The sequence below is a fragment of the Pimephales promelas genome, chromosome 16 (genome assembly GCF_988280905.1).
Source record: "Pimephales promelas chromosome 16, fPimPro1.hap1.1, whole genome shotgun sequence".
Taxonomy (NCBI): Eukaryota; Metazoa; Chordata; class Actinopteri; order Cypriniformes; family Leuciscidae; genus Pimephales; species Pimephales promelas.
Genome location: NC_142784.1, coordinates 50,188 through 64,757, shown reverse-complemented (window position 1 = coordinate 64,757; position 14,570 = coordinate 50,188). Strand labels below are relative to the sequence as shown.

At 44.8% G+C, this 14,570-nt stretch overlaps 1 protein-coding gene across 4 annotated transcripts in view; it reads left to right on the top strand.

Annotated features, from left to right (window-relative positions):
* LOC120471990 (von Willebrand factor A domain-containing protein 5A) overlaps window positions 1–10,795 on the top strand; it is a 40,771-nt gene extending 29,976 nt beyond the window's left edge. For 2 of the 4 annotated variants that reach the window (XM_089120814.1, XM_089120815.1), the window contains exons 14-16: window positions 2,024–2,241; window positions 3,104–3,148; window positions 7,706–7,895. In XM_089120814.1, the coding sequence (XP_088976940.1) occupies window positions 2,024–2,241; window positions 3,104–3,148; window positions 7,706–7,812 (370 nt within the window). In that variant the 3' untranslated portion in view covers window positions 7,813–7,895. Of the gene's footprint in view, window positions 1–2,023; window positions 2,269–3,103; window positions 3,149–3,576; window positions 3,666–5,996; window positions 6,007–7,705; window positions 7,896–9,117; window positions 9,287–9,370; window positions 9,495–9,661 lie in introns of those variants that run through there. The other 2 variants (XM_089120817.1, XM_089120816.1) reach the window with 2 other exon arrangements.
* The last annotated feature ends 3,775 nt before the right edge of the window (window positions 10,796–14,570 follow it).

Below are 14,570 nucleotides of genomic sequence, written 5' to 3'. Positions count from 1 at the left end.
GTGTGTGCGGGAACTGTGTGCGGGAACTGTGTGAGGGAAGTGTGTGCGGGAAGTGTGTGCGGGAAGTGTGTGCGGGAAGTGTGTGCGGGAAGTGTGTGCGGGAACTGTGTGCGGGAAGTGTGTGAGGGAAGTGTGTGCGGGAAGTGTGTGCGGGAAGTGTGTGCGGGAACTGTGTGCGGGAACTGTGTGCGGGAAGTGTGTGCGGGAAGTGTGTGCGGGAAAAGTGTGCGGGAAGTGTGTGCGGGAAGTGTGTGCGGGAAGTGTGTGCGGGAAGTGTGTGCGGGAAAAGTGTGCGGGAAGTGTGTGCGGGAACTGTGTGCGGGAAGTGTGTGCGGGAAGTGTGTGCGGGAAGTGTGTGCGGGAAGTGTGTGCGGGAAAAGTGTGCGGGAAGTGTGTGCGGGAAGTGTGTGCGGGAAGTGTGTGCGGGAAGTGTGTGCGGGAAAAGTGTGCGGGAAGTGTGTGCGGGAAGTGTGTGCGGGAAGTGTGTGCGGGAAGTGTGTGCGGGAAAAGTGTGCGGGAAGTGTGTGCGGGAAGTGTGTGTGGGAAGTGTGTTTGGGAAGTGTGTGCGGGAAAAGTGTGCGGGAAGTGTGTGCGGGAAGTGTGTGCGGGAACTGTGTGCGGGAAGTGTGTGCGGGAAGTGTGTGCGGGAACTGTGTGCGGGAAGTGTGTGCGGGAACTGTGTGCGGGAAGTGTGTGCGGGAAGTGTGTGCGGGAACTGTGTGCGGGAAGTGTGTGCGGGAACTGTGTGCGGGAAGTGTGTGCGGGAAGTGTGTGCGGGAACTGTGTGCGGGAAGTGTGTGCGGGAACTGTGTGCGGGAAGTGTGTGCGGGAAGTGTGTGCGGGAACTGTGTGCGGGAAGTGTGTGCGGGAAGTGTGTGCGGGAACTGTGTGCGGGAAGTGTGTGCGGGAACTGTGTGCGGGAAGTGTGTGCGGGAAGTGTGTGCGGGAACTGTGTGCGGGAAGTGTGTGCGGGAACTGTGTGCGGGAAGTGTGTGCGGGAAGTGTGTGCGGGAACTGTGTGCGGGAAGTGTGTGCGGGAACTGTGTGCGGGAAGTGTGTGCGGGAAGTGTGTGCGGGAAGTGTGTGCGGGAAGTGTGTGCGGGAAAAGTGTGCGGGAAGTGTGTGCGGGAAGTGTGTGCGGGAAGTGTGTGCGGGAACTGTGTGCGGGAAGTGTGTGCGGGAACTGTGTGCGGGAACTGTGTGAGGGAAGTGTGTGCGGGAAGTGTGTGCGGGAAGTGTGTGCGGGAAGTGTGTGCGGGAAGTGTGTGCGGGAAGTGTGTGCGGGAAGTGTGTGCGGGAACTGTGTGCGGGAAGTGTGTGCGGGAACTGTGTGCGGGAACTGTGTGAGGGAAGTGTGTGCGGGAAGTGTGTGCGGGAACTGTGTGCGGGAAGTGTGTGCGGGAAGTGTGTGCGGGAACTGTGTGCGGGAAGTGTGTGCGGGAACTGTGTGCGGGAAGTGTGTGCGGGAAGTGTGTGCGGGAACTGTGTGCGGGAAGTGTGTGCGGGAAGTGTGTGCGGGAACTGTGTGCGGGAAGTGTGTGCGGGAAGTGTGTGCGGGAACTGTGTGCGGGAAGTGTGTGCGGGAAGTGTGTGCGGGAAGTGTGTGCGGGAAGTGTGTGCGGGAAGTGTGTGCGGGAAGTGTGTGCGGGAAGTGTGTGCGGGAAGTGTGTGCGGGAACTGTGTGCGGGAAGTGTGTGCGGGAACTGTGTGCGGGAAGTGTGTGCGGGAACTGTGTGCGGGAAGGGTTATTGTTATTTGGCTGTAATAAGACCATTATAGATGTGAGATGAAACAGTACAAAGAAGAGTGGCATCAGACGACCAGCGTTCACACTAGTGCCACTTTATCAGATCTAGTTCACTAGCCGCCGGGCCTCACGGGTGTGTGTGTGTGTGTGTGTTGCATAGACTGTCCTCACAGGTGTGTGTGTGTGTTTCAGGGACTGTCCTCACTGGTGTGTGTGTGTGTGTGTTGCAGAGACTGTCCTCACTGGTGTGTGTGTGTGTGTGTGTGTGTGTTTCAGGCGGACGATCCACCAGCTGGCGGCCCGGTGTGTGTTGCGCGGTCTGGAGCTGGAGGAGCGAGCCGCAGGAGCCGACACACAGGCCCTCAGGAGCCGGATCGTGGAGCTCAGTGTTCAGGCCGGAGTGAGCAGCGTTCACACAGCCTTCATCGCCGTCAACACACACAGCAAGCAGACCATCACCGGCCCCCTGCTGCAGAGGAGAGTGCCCGTACAGCGTGAGTCACTGGTGTGTGTGTGTGTGTGTGTGTGTGTGTGGAGCAGGAGTGTTCCCGTACAGTGTGAGTCACTGGTGTGTGTGTGTGTGTGTGTGTGTGTGTGTGTGTGTGTGTGTGTGTGTGTGTGGAGCAGGAGAGAGCCTGTACAGCGTGAGTCACTGGTGTGTGTGTGTGTGTGTGTGTGTGTGTGTGTGTGTGTGTGTGTGTGTGTGTGTGTGGAGCAGGAGAGTGCCCGTACAGCGTGAGTCACTGGTGTGTGTGTGTGTGTGTGTGTGTGTGTGGAGCAGGAGAGTGCCCGTACAGCGTGAGTCACTGGTGTGTGTGTGTGTGTGTGTGTGTGTGTGGAGCAGGAGAGTGCCCGTACAGCGTGAGTCACTGGTGTGTGTGTGTGTGTGTGTGTGTGTGTGTGTGTGTGTGTGTGTGTGTGTGTGGAGCAGGAGAGAGCCTGTACAGCGTGAGTCACTGGTGTGTGTGTGTGTGTGTGTGTGTGTGTGTGTGTGTGTGTGTGTGTGTGTGTGTGTGGAGCAGGAGAGTGCCCGTACAGCGTGAGTCACTGGTGTGTGTGTGTGTGTGTGTGTGTGTGTGGAGCAGGAGAGTGCCCGTACAGCGTGAGTCACTGGTGTGTGTGTGTGTGTGTGTGTGTGTGTGTGTGGAGCAGGAGAGAGCCTGTACAGCGTGAGTCACTGGTGTGTGTGTGTGTGTGTGTGTGTGTGTGTGTGTGTGTGTGTGTGTGTGTGTGTGTGTGGAGCAGGAGAGTGCCCGTACAGCGTGAGTCACTGGTGTGTGTGTGTGTGTGTGTGTGTGTGTGTGTGTGTGTGATAATATCAGTGTTATGACATCTTCATCATTCTGTTGCTTATAGAAATGGCGGCTCCGATGTTTAGTGCCCCGATGAGCATGTGCCGCGGTGAGAAATAACACACTCTTTCCTTTAACCTCTTATATGGGTCAGTCAATCTCAAGGGGAGGGTTAGTTTTCTATTTTTTTGAGTGATGATTTTTATGTATTGATGATATATTTATTGATTTGTACAAATTTTATCTGGTTTAACTGCAGTGCCTGTCTTTTGTTTGGTCATTAAAAAAAAAAGAAAAACCCTAATTTGGGGTTTGAATGTTCCTGGTGGGACCAGGCAGAAATCCTCTTTATTTTAACATAAAACTAAGTTTGACTAAGCCTGAAACTGAATACAAACAAACTTTGTACTTTATTATAGTTGAGATAGAAATGCATTAGATTACTATCTCAATTAGTAGTTAGATGGAATACTGAGTAATTTGATCTTTTATTTATTGTTCAGGCATATTAACCCTCAAACCGTATTCACTTTATAGCCCTTAATCCTGTAATTGTGGACAAATGTGGGCACAGAGGACTCAGGTGTGATCCTAATTTTTATTTATTATAAATGTAATATCACTGTCTTCGATAAAGTTTTGTCTATCCATTTATGGTGTTTTTATTTTTTATTTTTGGGGTATTTTTAAATTTATTTACTTCAAAAAGTACCATATTTTCTCTGTAAATTATTTCTATGTAAATTAATTACTATGTAGTTTTATTATTTTATTTTATTTTACATTAACTACATTAAAATATCATTCTAATTAGTTCTTAGAGCTAAAACCTAAAGATGAAGTGACTTTGCTGTCACCTGTTGTCTTATTTTGGCTTATTTTAGAATGCTTTAAATTACAGTTTTTCCCATTTATTTCTATGGGTGCCCATTTTTGACCCAAAATACAAGATTAAGGAGTTTTTTTTTTCACCCACTTAACATTGTAGAATTGAGTCAAAAAAAGTGTGTGTGTTCAGAAACAACTTAGGAAAAGTAGCCAAGTCTTGTACCGCTCAGATGAAGGCAAGTATTTTTAAAAAAATAAATCAAAACTATTTTGCCCACATTTGTCTAGAATAAGGTTTTAGGGTTAATAAAGGGGACACACTCGTTCATCTTGCTCAGTTCTGCTTCTCTAAACGCCACACGCTTGCTCTCATCTTTATGGATGAGATAAATACTGTAGTTCAAAGATTATTCCACTTTCATTGAATACTATATAATCTATTAACTCTTCAACCAATTCAAAGAAACTTGCATCTGAAAAAGTAAACATTGAGTGTTTAACTTTCTATATTAGATGTCAAAATAAATAATTGCAACAGTTCTATCATAACTAAATTAAACTCATTCCAAAGGAAAAATGTGTTCTCTTTTGAATCTCCCTGTGCAAGAATGTGAACAAGGTGGAGGTCCACAGCACAGAAATTATTAAAATATTAATTACAAAAATTAAATATGGACAAAAAATATGAACATTAAATATGATCCATTTTTGTTTGTACTTTACAAATGAATGCAAAATGACTACTTATCTTGTAGTACAAATGCACAGTGCTCCCATTTATTTGTGCATTAGAAAATTACATATCAGTTTGTGCCTTTATTGTAATCTCACATTACTGAATATTTTAATCCAGAGATATGTGTTATAAATATATATATATATATATATATATATATATATATATATATATATATACAGTATATAATAAATACATGCTGTTTAGAGACACCTTTAATCGCCTTATTGATTGTTTCATGAGATGAGTTAATTGACGACAGAACTACAGCTAGGGCGCCGTGAGCACTGTACAGAGGCTGACAGGACTGGGAAGTTCGTTCGTTAGGGTTAACCGCAGACAGCTTACTGATTCAGGACAGGGGCTTTTCTCAGCATAGGGTCACCAGCTTTCACACACATCTTTAAAATAAAAGTGGTATCAGAAAAACAGAGAATTACTTTTGTTTTTTGTTTCTTTGACGGCACAGTATGCGACTCACTCAAACCGGTCTTGAAACCAACCAGTTGAGAAACATTGACTCTATATTCACTATCATTGTTGTTTTGCTGATACTCAGTCGGCACATTTCCGCACTCGTTTGACTTAACGTCTTAAAGAGACACAATTCTGTCAGGTCCATTAAGTCAAGAACACACATGACAATAAATGATTAGGAATTGGATTGAATAAATTGCAAATCAAGCTGATAATTAAAATGTGTCGGTATGGCTCTGTTCAGGGAGTCCTCTGACCTTTCATGAGCGACTGGCAGAGAGTCCGAGGACAGCATCAGGGAACGCTCACAGAACTATTGCCCCCAAACAAACCATACCAGGCAACCTCTTGTGAATAAGAAAGATGGAATTAGACAATTAAAATGCTTAGAAATCTTATGAATAAATAGTTGGCAATATGTTTCAGTTCAGATGAGTCTCCTGACCATTCATGAGCACTGTGGATTTAGCAGAGACAGCAGCAGCATTAGGGGACGCTCACATGAATTAGGGTTAGGAGAGCTGAACTATTCCCCCAAACAGACCATAAAGCCTTGTTCACACTACATGATTTAAAAACGTTGGGCTGAACTGTGCGGTTCACACTTGCTCTCAGTGAAATCTGGAGTGTTCAAGTTGTTTAGCTGTTCACACCACACAACACAACGTGATTGATCCACAACAGGAGGTAACTCACTACACGAGTTGACACACACTGCATAGAGATACAACCACGATCGGATGATAAGAGCATATAATTTGTGAGCTAATCCTGCTCACCCCTAACCCCACCCTGGTCACCCCTAGCTCCGCCCATGGTCAGCTCATAGCTCCGCCCCTGGTCAACCCTAGCTACGCCCTTGTCCACCCTTAGCTCCGCCCCTGGTCAACCCTAACCCCATCCTGGTCACCCCTAGCTCCGCCAATGTCAACTCATAGCTCCGCCCCCGGCCACCCCTAGCTTCTCTCTTGTCCACCCCTAGCTCCGCCCATGGTCAGCTCATAGCTCCGCCCCCGGCCACCCCTAGCTTCTCTCTTGTCCACCCTTAGCTCCGCCCATGGTGAGCTCATAGCTCCGCCCCCAGCCACCCCTAGCTTCTCTCTTGTCCACCCTTAGCTCCGCCCATGGTGAGCTCATAGCTCCGCCCCCAGCCACCCCTAGCTTCTCTCTTGTCCACCCTTAGCTCCGCCCATGGTCAGCTCATAGCTCCGCCCCCAGCCACCCCTAGCTTCTCTCTTGTCCACCCTTAGCTCCGCCCATGGTGAGCTCATAGCTCCACCCCTGGTCAACCCTAGCTCCGCCCCTGCTCACCCCTAACCCCACCCTGGTCACCCTTAGCTCCGCCCATGGTCAGCTCATAGCTCCGCCCCCAGCCACCCCTAGCTTCTCTCTTGTCCACCCCTAGCTCCGCCCATGGTCAGCTCATAGCTCCGCCCCTGGCCACCCCTAGCTTCTCTCTTGTCCACCCCTAGCTCCGCCCATGGTCAGCTCATAGCTCCGCCCCCAGCCACCCCTAGCTTCTCTCTTGTCCACCCCTAGCTCCGCCCCCAGCCACCCCTAGCTTCTCTCTTGTCCACCCCTAGCTCCGCCCATGGTCAGCTCATAGCTCCGCCCCCAGCCACCACTAGCTTCTTCCTTGTCCACCCTTAGCTCCGCCCATGGTCAGCTCATAGCTCCGCCCCTGGTCAACCCTAGCTACGCCCTTGTCCACCCTTAGCTCCGCCCCTGGTCAACCCTAACCCCATCCTGGTCACCCTTAGCTCCGCCCATGGTGAGCTCATAGCTCAGCCCCTGGTCACCCCTAGCTACGCCCTTGTCCACCCTTAGCTCCGCCCCTGGGACTAGCTAGGAGATTTTGACAGATGTAAGTTCTGTAATGCATTTTTATTATTTGTTATGCTTTTGTTACATTTCTACATCTCTCCAAGCACATGAATAAAGCGTTTCCTCAGATTTCTCCCCACTCCATCTCTGTGTGCAGCAGATACTCCGACTTACAGTATATCTGGGGAAATTTCAGCTTTCTAGTCTATCTGGTCCAGAGAATCAAACCCAAAGTCAGGGATTTGAAAAGAAATTGCACCCTCACACTTTTATGGTCCCTTAAAATATAATGAGAAGCCTGAAATGTTCAGTATGCTCACTATATTGAACAGAGACTCAGAGCTGAGACTATGAAACCCTAAACAATCCTGATCCTTACCTTTGACCTTCAATAAGTCTAAGGAACAAGAATGGGAAATATTTCTAATTGCTCGTAAACCATGTGAAGGTCAGTTTTTTGAGTTTGAACAACTGTCCTGAACTCAAATATTGAGGTTTCTGTAAATGTTCATGTGCAGTAATGAACATGTGTTGTGCGCCGTGATACAAAGACAGCCGCTCTGGAGAAACCAAGTAAATAAAAATACAAAACGGATGGTTTTTGAACATTAATACATCGAGGTAATCACTAAAATAGGAAAATAAAGAATGCAACTTTACAGAGTTTGAATTTCTTGAGACTGATTCGAGCCGTGTGCGTGTTTGTCTCTTGCTGGTTTAGTGTGATTGTTTTTGATTCTGTTTTATGTGTTCTTAAAATGTCTTTTATTTTTATACATGTGCTTTTCTCTTTATTCTTAGCAATGCCGGCTCCCAGGATGGGACGATGTGGAATGCCAAGGCCTAAGAGAAGTACACCGCTAACAGACACTTCACTCAACTTTTCTTGTTCTTTTTCAAACGTGTAGTCATCTCACTGTCTATTTCTCCATATCTGAAAGTCTCTGTTTGAATGATCTTATCCGTTTCTCTCTGTTTTCTTACCAATGGCGGCTCGCATGGTGCCATGTAATTCAGAGAGTAAGAAAGGTACACAGCACTTTACTCAACTTTTCTTGTTCTTTTTTTAAATGTGTATTATCATCTTATTGTCTATTTCTCCATATCTGGATGTCTCTGTTTGAATGATCTTATCTGTTTCTCTCTGTTTTCTTAGAAAAGGTTTCCAAGATCGCACTTGATTCAAGAAGTAAGAGAAGTACACAGCTAATAGACACTTCACTAAACTTTTCTTGTTGTTTTTCAGATGTGTATTGTCATCTCACTGTCTCTGTTTGAATGATCTTATCCGTTTCTCTCTGTTTTCTTACCCGAGCTCTCATGATGCAATCTGATTCTGCAATGAGTAAGACAAGATATACTTTATATACTACAGATAATATATACTACAGTATATATACATTTTTTTATGAATCTAATTCTCTGTTTCTGAATGTCACTGTTTGATTGGTTTTATCATGTGCTCTTGAATCAGTGTCTGATGATGTCATGATGGACGTATCCTACTCAGCGCCAGATCCGGGTAAATCAACACATCCGGCTCAGATTCAGAAAACATTACTCTAATCAGACAGCATAGAGTGTGTGTGAGAGAGACAGTGTGTGTGTGTGTGTGTGTGTGTGTGTGTGTGAGCGAGAGTTTGTGAGCCACTGGAGTGAGAGCTACTGGACTGTTTCACATAGTTAGATAGTTAGGCTTAGATATAATAGAACTGTGTGTGTGTGTGTGTGTTCATCAGAGCCCTAAACTGTGTGTGTGTGTGTGTGTGTGTGTGTGTGTTCATCAGAGCCCTAAACTGTGTGTGTGTGTGTGTGTGTGTGTTCATCAGAGCCCTAAACTGTGTGTGTGTGTTCATCAGAGCCCTAAACTGTGTGTGTGTGTTCATCAGAGCCCTAAACTGTGTGTGTGTGTGTTCATCAGAGCCCTAAACTGTGTGTGTGTGTGTGTGTGTTCATCAGAGCCCTAAACTGTGTGTGTGTGTGTGTGTTCATCAGAGCCCTAAACTGTGTGTGTGTGTGTGTGTTCATCAGAGCCCTAAACTGTGTGTGTGTGTGTGTGTGTGTGTTCATCAGAGCCCTAAACTGTGTGTGTGTGTGTGTGTGTGTGTGTTCATCAGAGCCCTAAACTGTGTGTGTGTGTGTTCATCAGAGCCCTAAACTGTGTGTGTGTGTGTTCATCAGAGCCCTAAACTGTGTGTGTGTGTGTTCATCAGAGCCCTAAACTGTGTGTGTGTGTGTTCATCAGAGCCCTTGCCCCCGGCGGACCCGTTGCTCCAGCTGGTCTCTCTCCAGAAGGCTTCGGGACACTGGGAACTCAAAGCGGCACTCGCTGATGTGTTTGGGAAGACTGAGGACGAGCTGGCGAATCGCAGACCAGCACAGGTGGGGCACATGATACGTCATATCCTCAGATACGTCATGATTGGTTCGGTGTGTGTGTGTGTGACGTGAGGTTGTGTGTTCCAGGTGGACGGGTCAGTGTGGGCCACGGTTCTGGCTCTGATCTGGCTGCACACCTGTAGGTCAGAGGACCAGGTCGAGTGGCAGTTTGTGGCCATGAAGGCGGCGGCGTGGATCCGCTCTCAGAAACGTGAGACAATATTCATTCGTTCATTCGTTCGTTCGTTCGTTCATGCGGTGATGTTGTGTTGACGAAACAGTAGTTAAAGTACTTTACAAAGATTGACAGATCCAGTCAGTGCTGTACATGTTTAAGTGAGTGTTGATTGAGTGTGTGTGTGTGTGTGTGTGTTTCAGCGGACGGCCTGTCTCAGTGTGTGTGTGACGGGAACCTCTTGTTGGGAGGTCATGTGACTGAAGACGCTTTGGAAATCTGAAGACTGAAGAAACTTGTGCTGTCAGAAAACAAATGACTCGCTCTTTATCATAAAACACACACACTCCTGTGTTTGATATTTTTAAAGAATAAAACTAACAGATTTATTTCATCGTAGCTTTAGTGTCTATCCTAAATGAATGTTGTTGCTTTAAATATGATTATAAATATATATCATCTTATGCCTGTTCAGATTACACCATTTTAGCACGATCTGTTTGACGAATGGTGTCGTGGGGATTCGTAAACGACAACAGGCGTCGGGACGCAAGATTCGATCATATCATCTCGTATAGCATCGCACACGCAACAACCAACGTCGCATCTGCGATCCACCACGACAAAAAGACTAGCATGTTTTATTTTTTTAACCGTCGTCCACGATGGGTTCAGTCACATGGTTGACCAATAGGTTGACCTATAGGAGCACAGAAGCTTTTCCTTACACAACTTTCAAAAATGGCGAAACAAAAGAGAGACAATGGTGCCCATACTGTCCTCTTCGAGCAATCCAGGAACGTGTCCATCGTCGGGTTTTCTTTCTTTTTTTACTTCTTTCTGAACACAGGACAGCCAATAGTTTCACTCGCTAGTTTCGCCTTCTCGATGACATCACGCGCGTCGTCTGCCGTCGCCTCATCCAGGTGGAGCTGCACATTGGTGGTGGTTGAGGAGATCCCCCTCCCCCCTCTATGTGAAGCGCTTTGAGTGTCCAGAAAGGCGCTATATAAATGTAATGAATTATTATTATTATTATTATTACTAAAGACGGCACACGATGACTGGTCAGGAAGGAACGTGTAGCCTGACATGTTTCTTGTCCACCCTAACCCTAACAAGTTTATAGGAGTCAAAATCACGTAATCTGACAGTGACTATCGTAAAAGACAAAAAAAATCGTGTAATCTGAACCAGGCATTATGGTACTTTGTGTTTTGAACTCACTATCATGATTCTGTGTGATCAAGAATCCATTATTCTGCTGTGTGTGAGCAGATTGTGTCAGTGTGTCTTTGCCACACTATTTTATTAAAGTTTTTCTTCCCTAGCCATAATTATCTGGCTGATATTTTGAGTGCATTACAATTAAGAATATTTATCTTCCAATGATGATCATTTTAATCCTTTGTCTATGCATTTTAAAGAAATGCATATACTGAGAAATGTTCCCAGATTAAATATGAATTGTGAGCTTGGGTAAAAGCTTTACTCAGGAAAGAGGTTAAGCGTTCTGCTCATGACTATGCTGATAGAAATGACTCAAATGGTAAGAAAGGAGGAGAGCTGAAAGAGAACGGTAACCTGGGCTCAGCTAAGGCAGTGTCTTGCTACATAGGAGAAAAAACGCCAACACAAAACTCTTGAGAAAGTCCAGAAATGAAATGATCTTCAAAATCTGAATCAGCTGACGTTATGTCTTAAAGGGATAGTTCACTTTGAAATTAATTTTGATATGTTTTATCTGACCTCAAGGGCATCCAAGATGTAGGTGTCTTTGTTTCCACAGTATTTTCAATTTTGACATTTTTCAGTCAAACCGTTGTTGTCTATCAGTCATATAATGTAGTGTCAAATAGTGTGTAATAGTGTTTAATGTTAAATTACATTGGAATTATTAAACCATTTAAATTACAGTGGGTTACCATTGTGGAGAAGAGTGGAGCATTTTGTTTGTCTGTCGACTGATTTCATTATGTTCAATTGCTTTGAATGAAGGAGCATGTATATCTTAGCATTCAAGATGCTAACATGTGCTTCTGCTAACAAATAGCTAGCTAAAGTCTATAAATTTAATTAAATGTCACTGAATCAAATGAAATATAAATGGATGAATGAATATAATAAAATGCCGTTGAATTATGTCAGGAAGCCTTTAAAAATTCACGTTGAGACTACTTAAATTGCGTATTTTAAAATGACATAATTCTATTATGTTGAAGTTACATGAACAATTATGTTTGTTTAACGTAATCCAGTTATGTGGAACCTGTTGACAAATTAAAATTTTTTAAAGCCAACATATAATTTTTTTGAGTGTAGTATGTTTGATACATCAATATTCATAAGAGTAGGCGAGAAGTTTCTGCATGACTTAATGCTTCTGCCCAGATTCTGAAGCACCCATCAACGAATACTTTTCTATCCCAGGGGGCCACGGGAGAAGATTTGTCAAGAAGATGAAGAAGAATTGAGCATCACGGAGATCAGTGCTGCGGGTGTTTTCAAATTTGAGTAAACATGGCTGTTTAGTGAGCACAAAACATCTCCGAGGTATTGTGAATCTCCTCTTGCCCTCATGAGACCCTCCATGTGCTGAAAACAAAATCACACAAAAATTATCAATGGAAATCTAATTTATCAACCCATGGAGATTTGGATTCAAGCTCCAAATTAAAGTGGAAAACCACACTACAGGCTGATCCAACTTTGATGTAATGTCCTTAAAACAGTGTTTCCCAGCCCTGTTCCTGGCGGCACACCAAAACTGCGTGTAATCTTTGTCTCCCTAATCAAACACACCTGATTCAACTCATCAGCTCATTAACCCATCTGATTATGAGCTGATGAGTTGAATCAGGTGTGTTTGATAAGGGAGACAAAAGCTGTGTCTGAAACCGCTCACTCGTTCACTCATTCACTAATCCCTATATAGTGTATGGCATTTGAGTGCACTATATCTGCAAGGAGTGAAGGAGATGAAGTGAGTGAATTCGGACGCTGACGTTTACACTGTGCGTCGGAGAGTTGGAGCTGTCGCAGAAAAGGCTTCGTCACGCGTACTGATAAAACTCCTTTTATCTTACATTACCTACTTTATAAAATAATATTAACATCAATAACAATCATAATGACTTTATTTTGTAATTATACCTCCAGGCCAGCTTTGTAGTTTCATCGACTGAAATTGTACATTAACTCTCACGTTCACAGATGAGGTGTCGTCGAGCGCCCTCCGGCGACCGTTATTATGTTCAAAACGACGATTAACGGATATTTTTCAAATCCTCCACTGGATGTAATGTAATCTCTGGTTTAAACTTGCTCGCGCCGAACTTTCATGCACGCTCAGTTCTCTCCGCATTGGATTGTGGGAAATAGGGCTTCAGCGAGTGTACATCGAATGTACACTCGAATTCAGAGAGGATTGTGGGTAAAAGTAGTGAATGAATGTAGGGAATGATGTCGTTCACTCAGAATTCGGACACCACTACAAAATGGCCGACACCCGATATAGTGCACTATTTAGTGGATAGGGAGCGATTTCAGACACAGCTAAAGAATACGTGCTGTGTTGGTGTGCCGCCAGGAACAGGGTTGGAAAACACTGCCTTAAAACAAGTCAAAATGAGGCTCAGTAGTGTGTGTGGACTCCACGTGCCTGTATGACATCCCTACAATGCCTGGGCATGCTCCTGATGAGGTGGCGGGTGGTCTCCTGAGGGATCTCCTCTCAGACCTGGACTCCACGGCATCTCCAGACTCCGTCACGTCTGTCATGTGCTCAGTGTAAACATGCTTTCATCTGTGAAGAGCACAGGGCGCCAGTGCCGAATTTACTAATCTTGCCAATCTCGGTGTTCTCTGGATAATGCCAAACATCCCATGGACGTCGGGCCCTCATACCACCCTCATGGAGTCTGTTTCTGACCGTTTGAGCAGACACATGTACATTTGTGGCCTGCTAGAGGTCATCTCCTGCTCCTCCTCACACAAAGACGGAGGTAGCGGTCCTGTTGCCCTCCTACAGACTTATATTACTGCCATTCAGCGGGTAACTGACCATTTATTGACTGATTTATTGCCCTCTTTATTTGATCAGTTACCTGCTGGATGGTGGTGATATCAATATCTGTGAAGGTTCAGATCTACAAATACAAATAAAAAGATCTATAAAAACGAGACTTACAGTTGTTCCCAATTTTTTTACCCAAGCATCACATGCGAAGTGCTTGAATGCTGTGAATAACAAAAACTCCCCAATGTTGTTGTAAGGTCGGAGGACTACAGGGAAAGGGCTACAGGGAAACTTATCAGCTGCTCAACAAGATATATTTAATGCTTTCTATGTTATAGTTCATCCAAAACACACTATGGACTTAAACTGATACATGATCAAACATCCATTTATCTAAACATTTAATTAAAAGAAAGCTCCAACCCATCTTTCATCTTTCTATGAATCCTGGCAGATAAAGCTCATGACAGACGAGCAGATCTGGAGACATTGTCACATCATCCTGACTATAGTAGATAAAAATACTCCTAACCTTTTTACATAAATCAGGTTATGGATCTTTCTCAATTTCAACTTGAACACAATCCTTGTAGAGTCAGATGAGTTTTGCTACAGCATGTTTTACTGTGCACAGTTTAATTAACAGAGAAACCCGTCAAATGCGACAGCTTGCTAGAAAAACCAGAACAGCTCCGGGAATGAGCTTTTATATCTGTGCTGAGGTGCATGTTGGGAACTGGGAGAAACCAAGTGTAGAAGATGAAGGGGAATGTTTGTATAAAAATGTAACAGTTTTTCAATGAGGAAACATATTCATGTTTTTTTTAAATAATAATTTGTGAATTAGGCCATGTACAGAAAGTTTATTATATTGAGATTTGGTTCTTTGTTGAATTGAATTCCTTGTTGTTTGTGTTCCTGTCAGTGGTTTTGCCCATAATTATAAAGGCCCACAGGATGAATCTGCAGGATTTCCAGTCTGGGATGTAGTTTGGAGAGGGAAGACTGAACTGAACTGAACTGAACTGAACTGAACTGAACTGAACTGAGGGTAAGACAATTATTTTTATTGTTGGTTATTCTTCACTTGTACT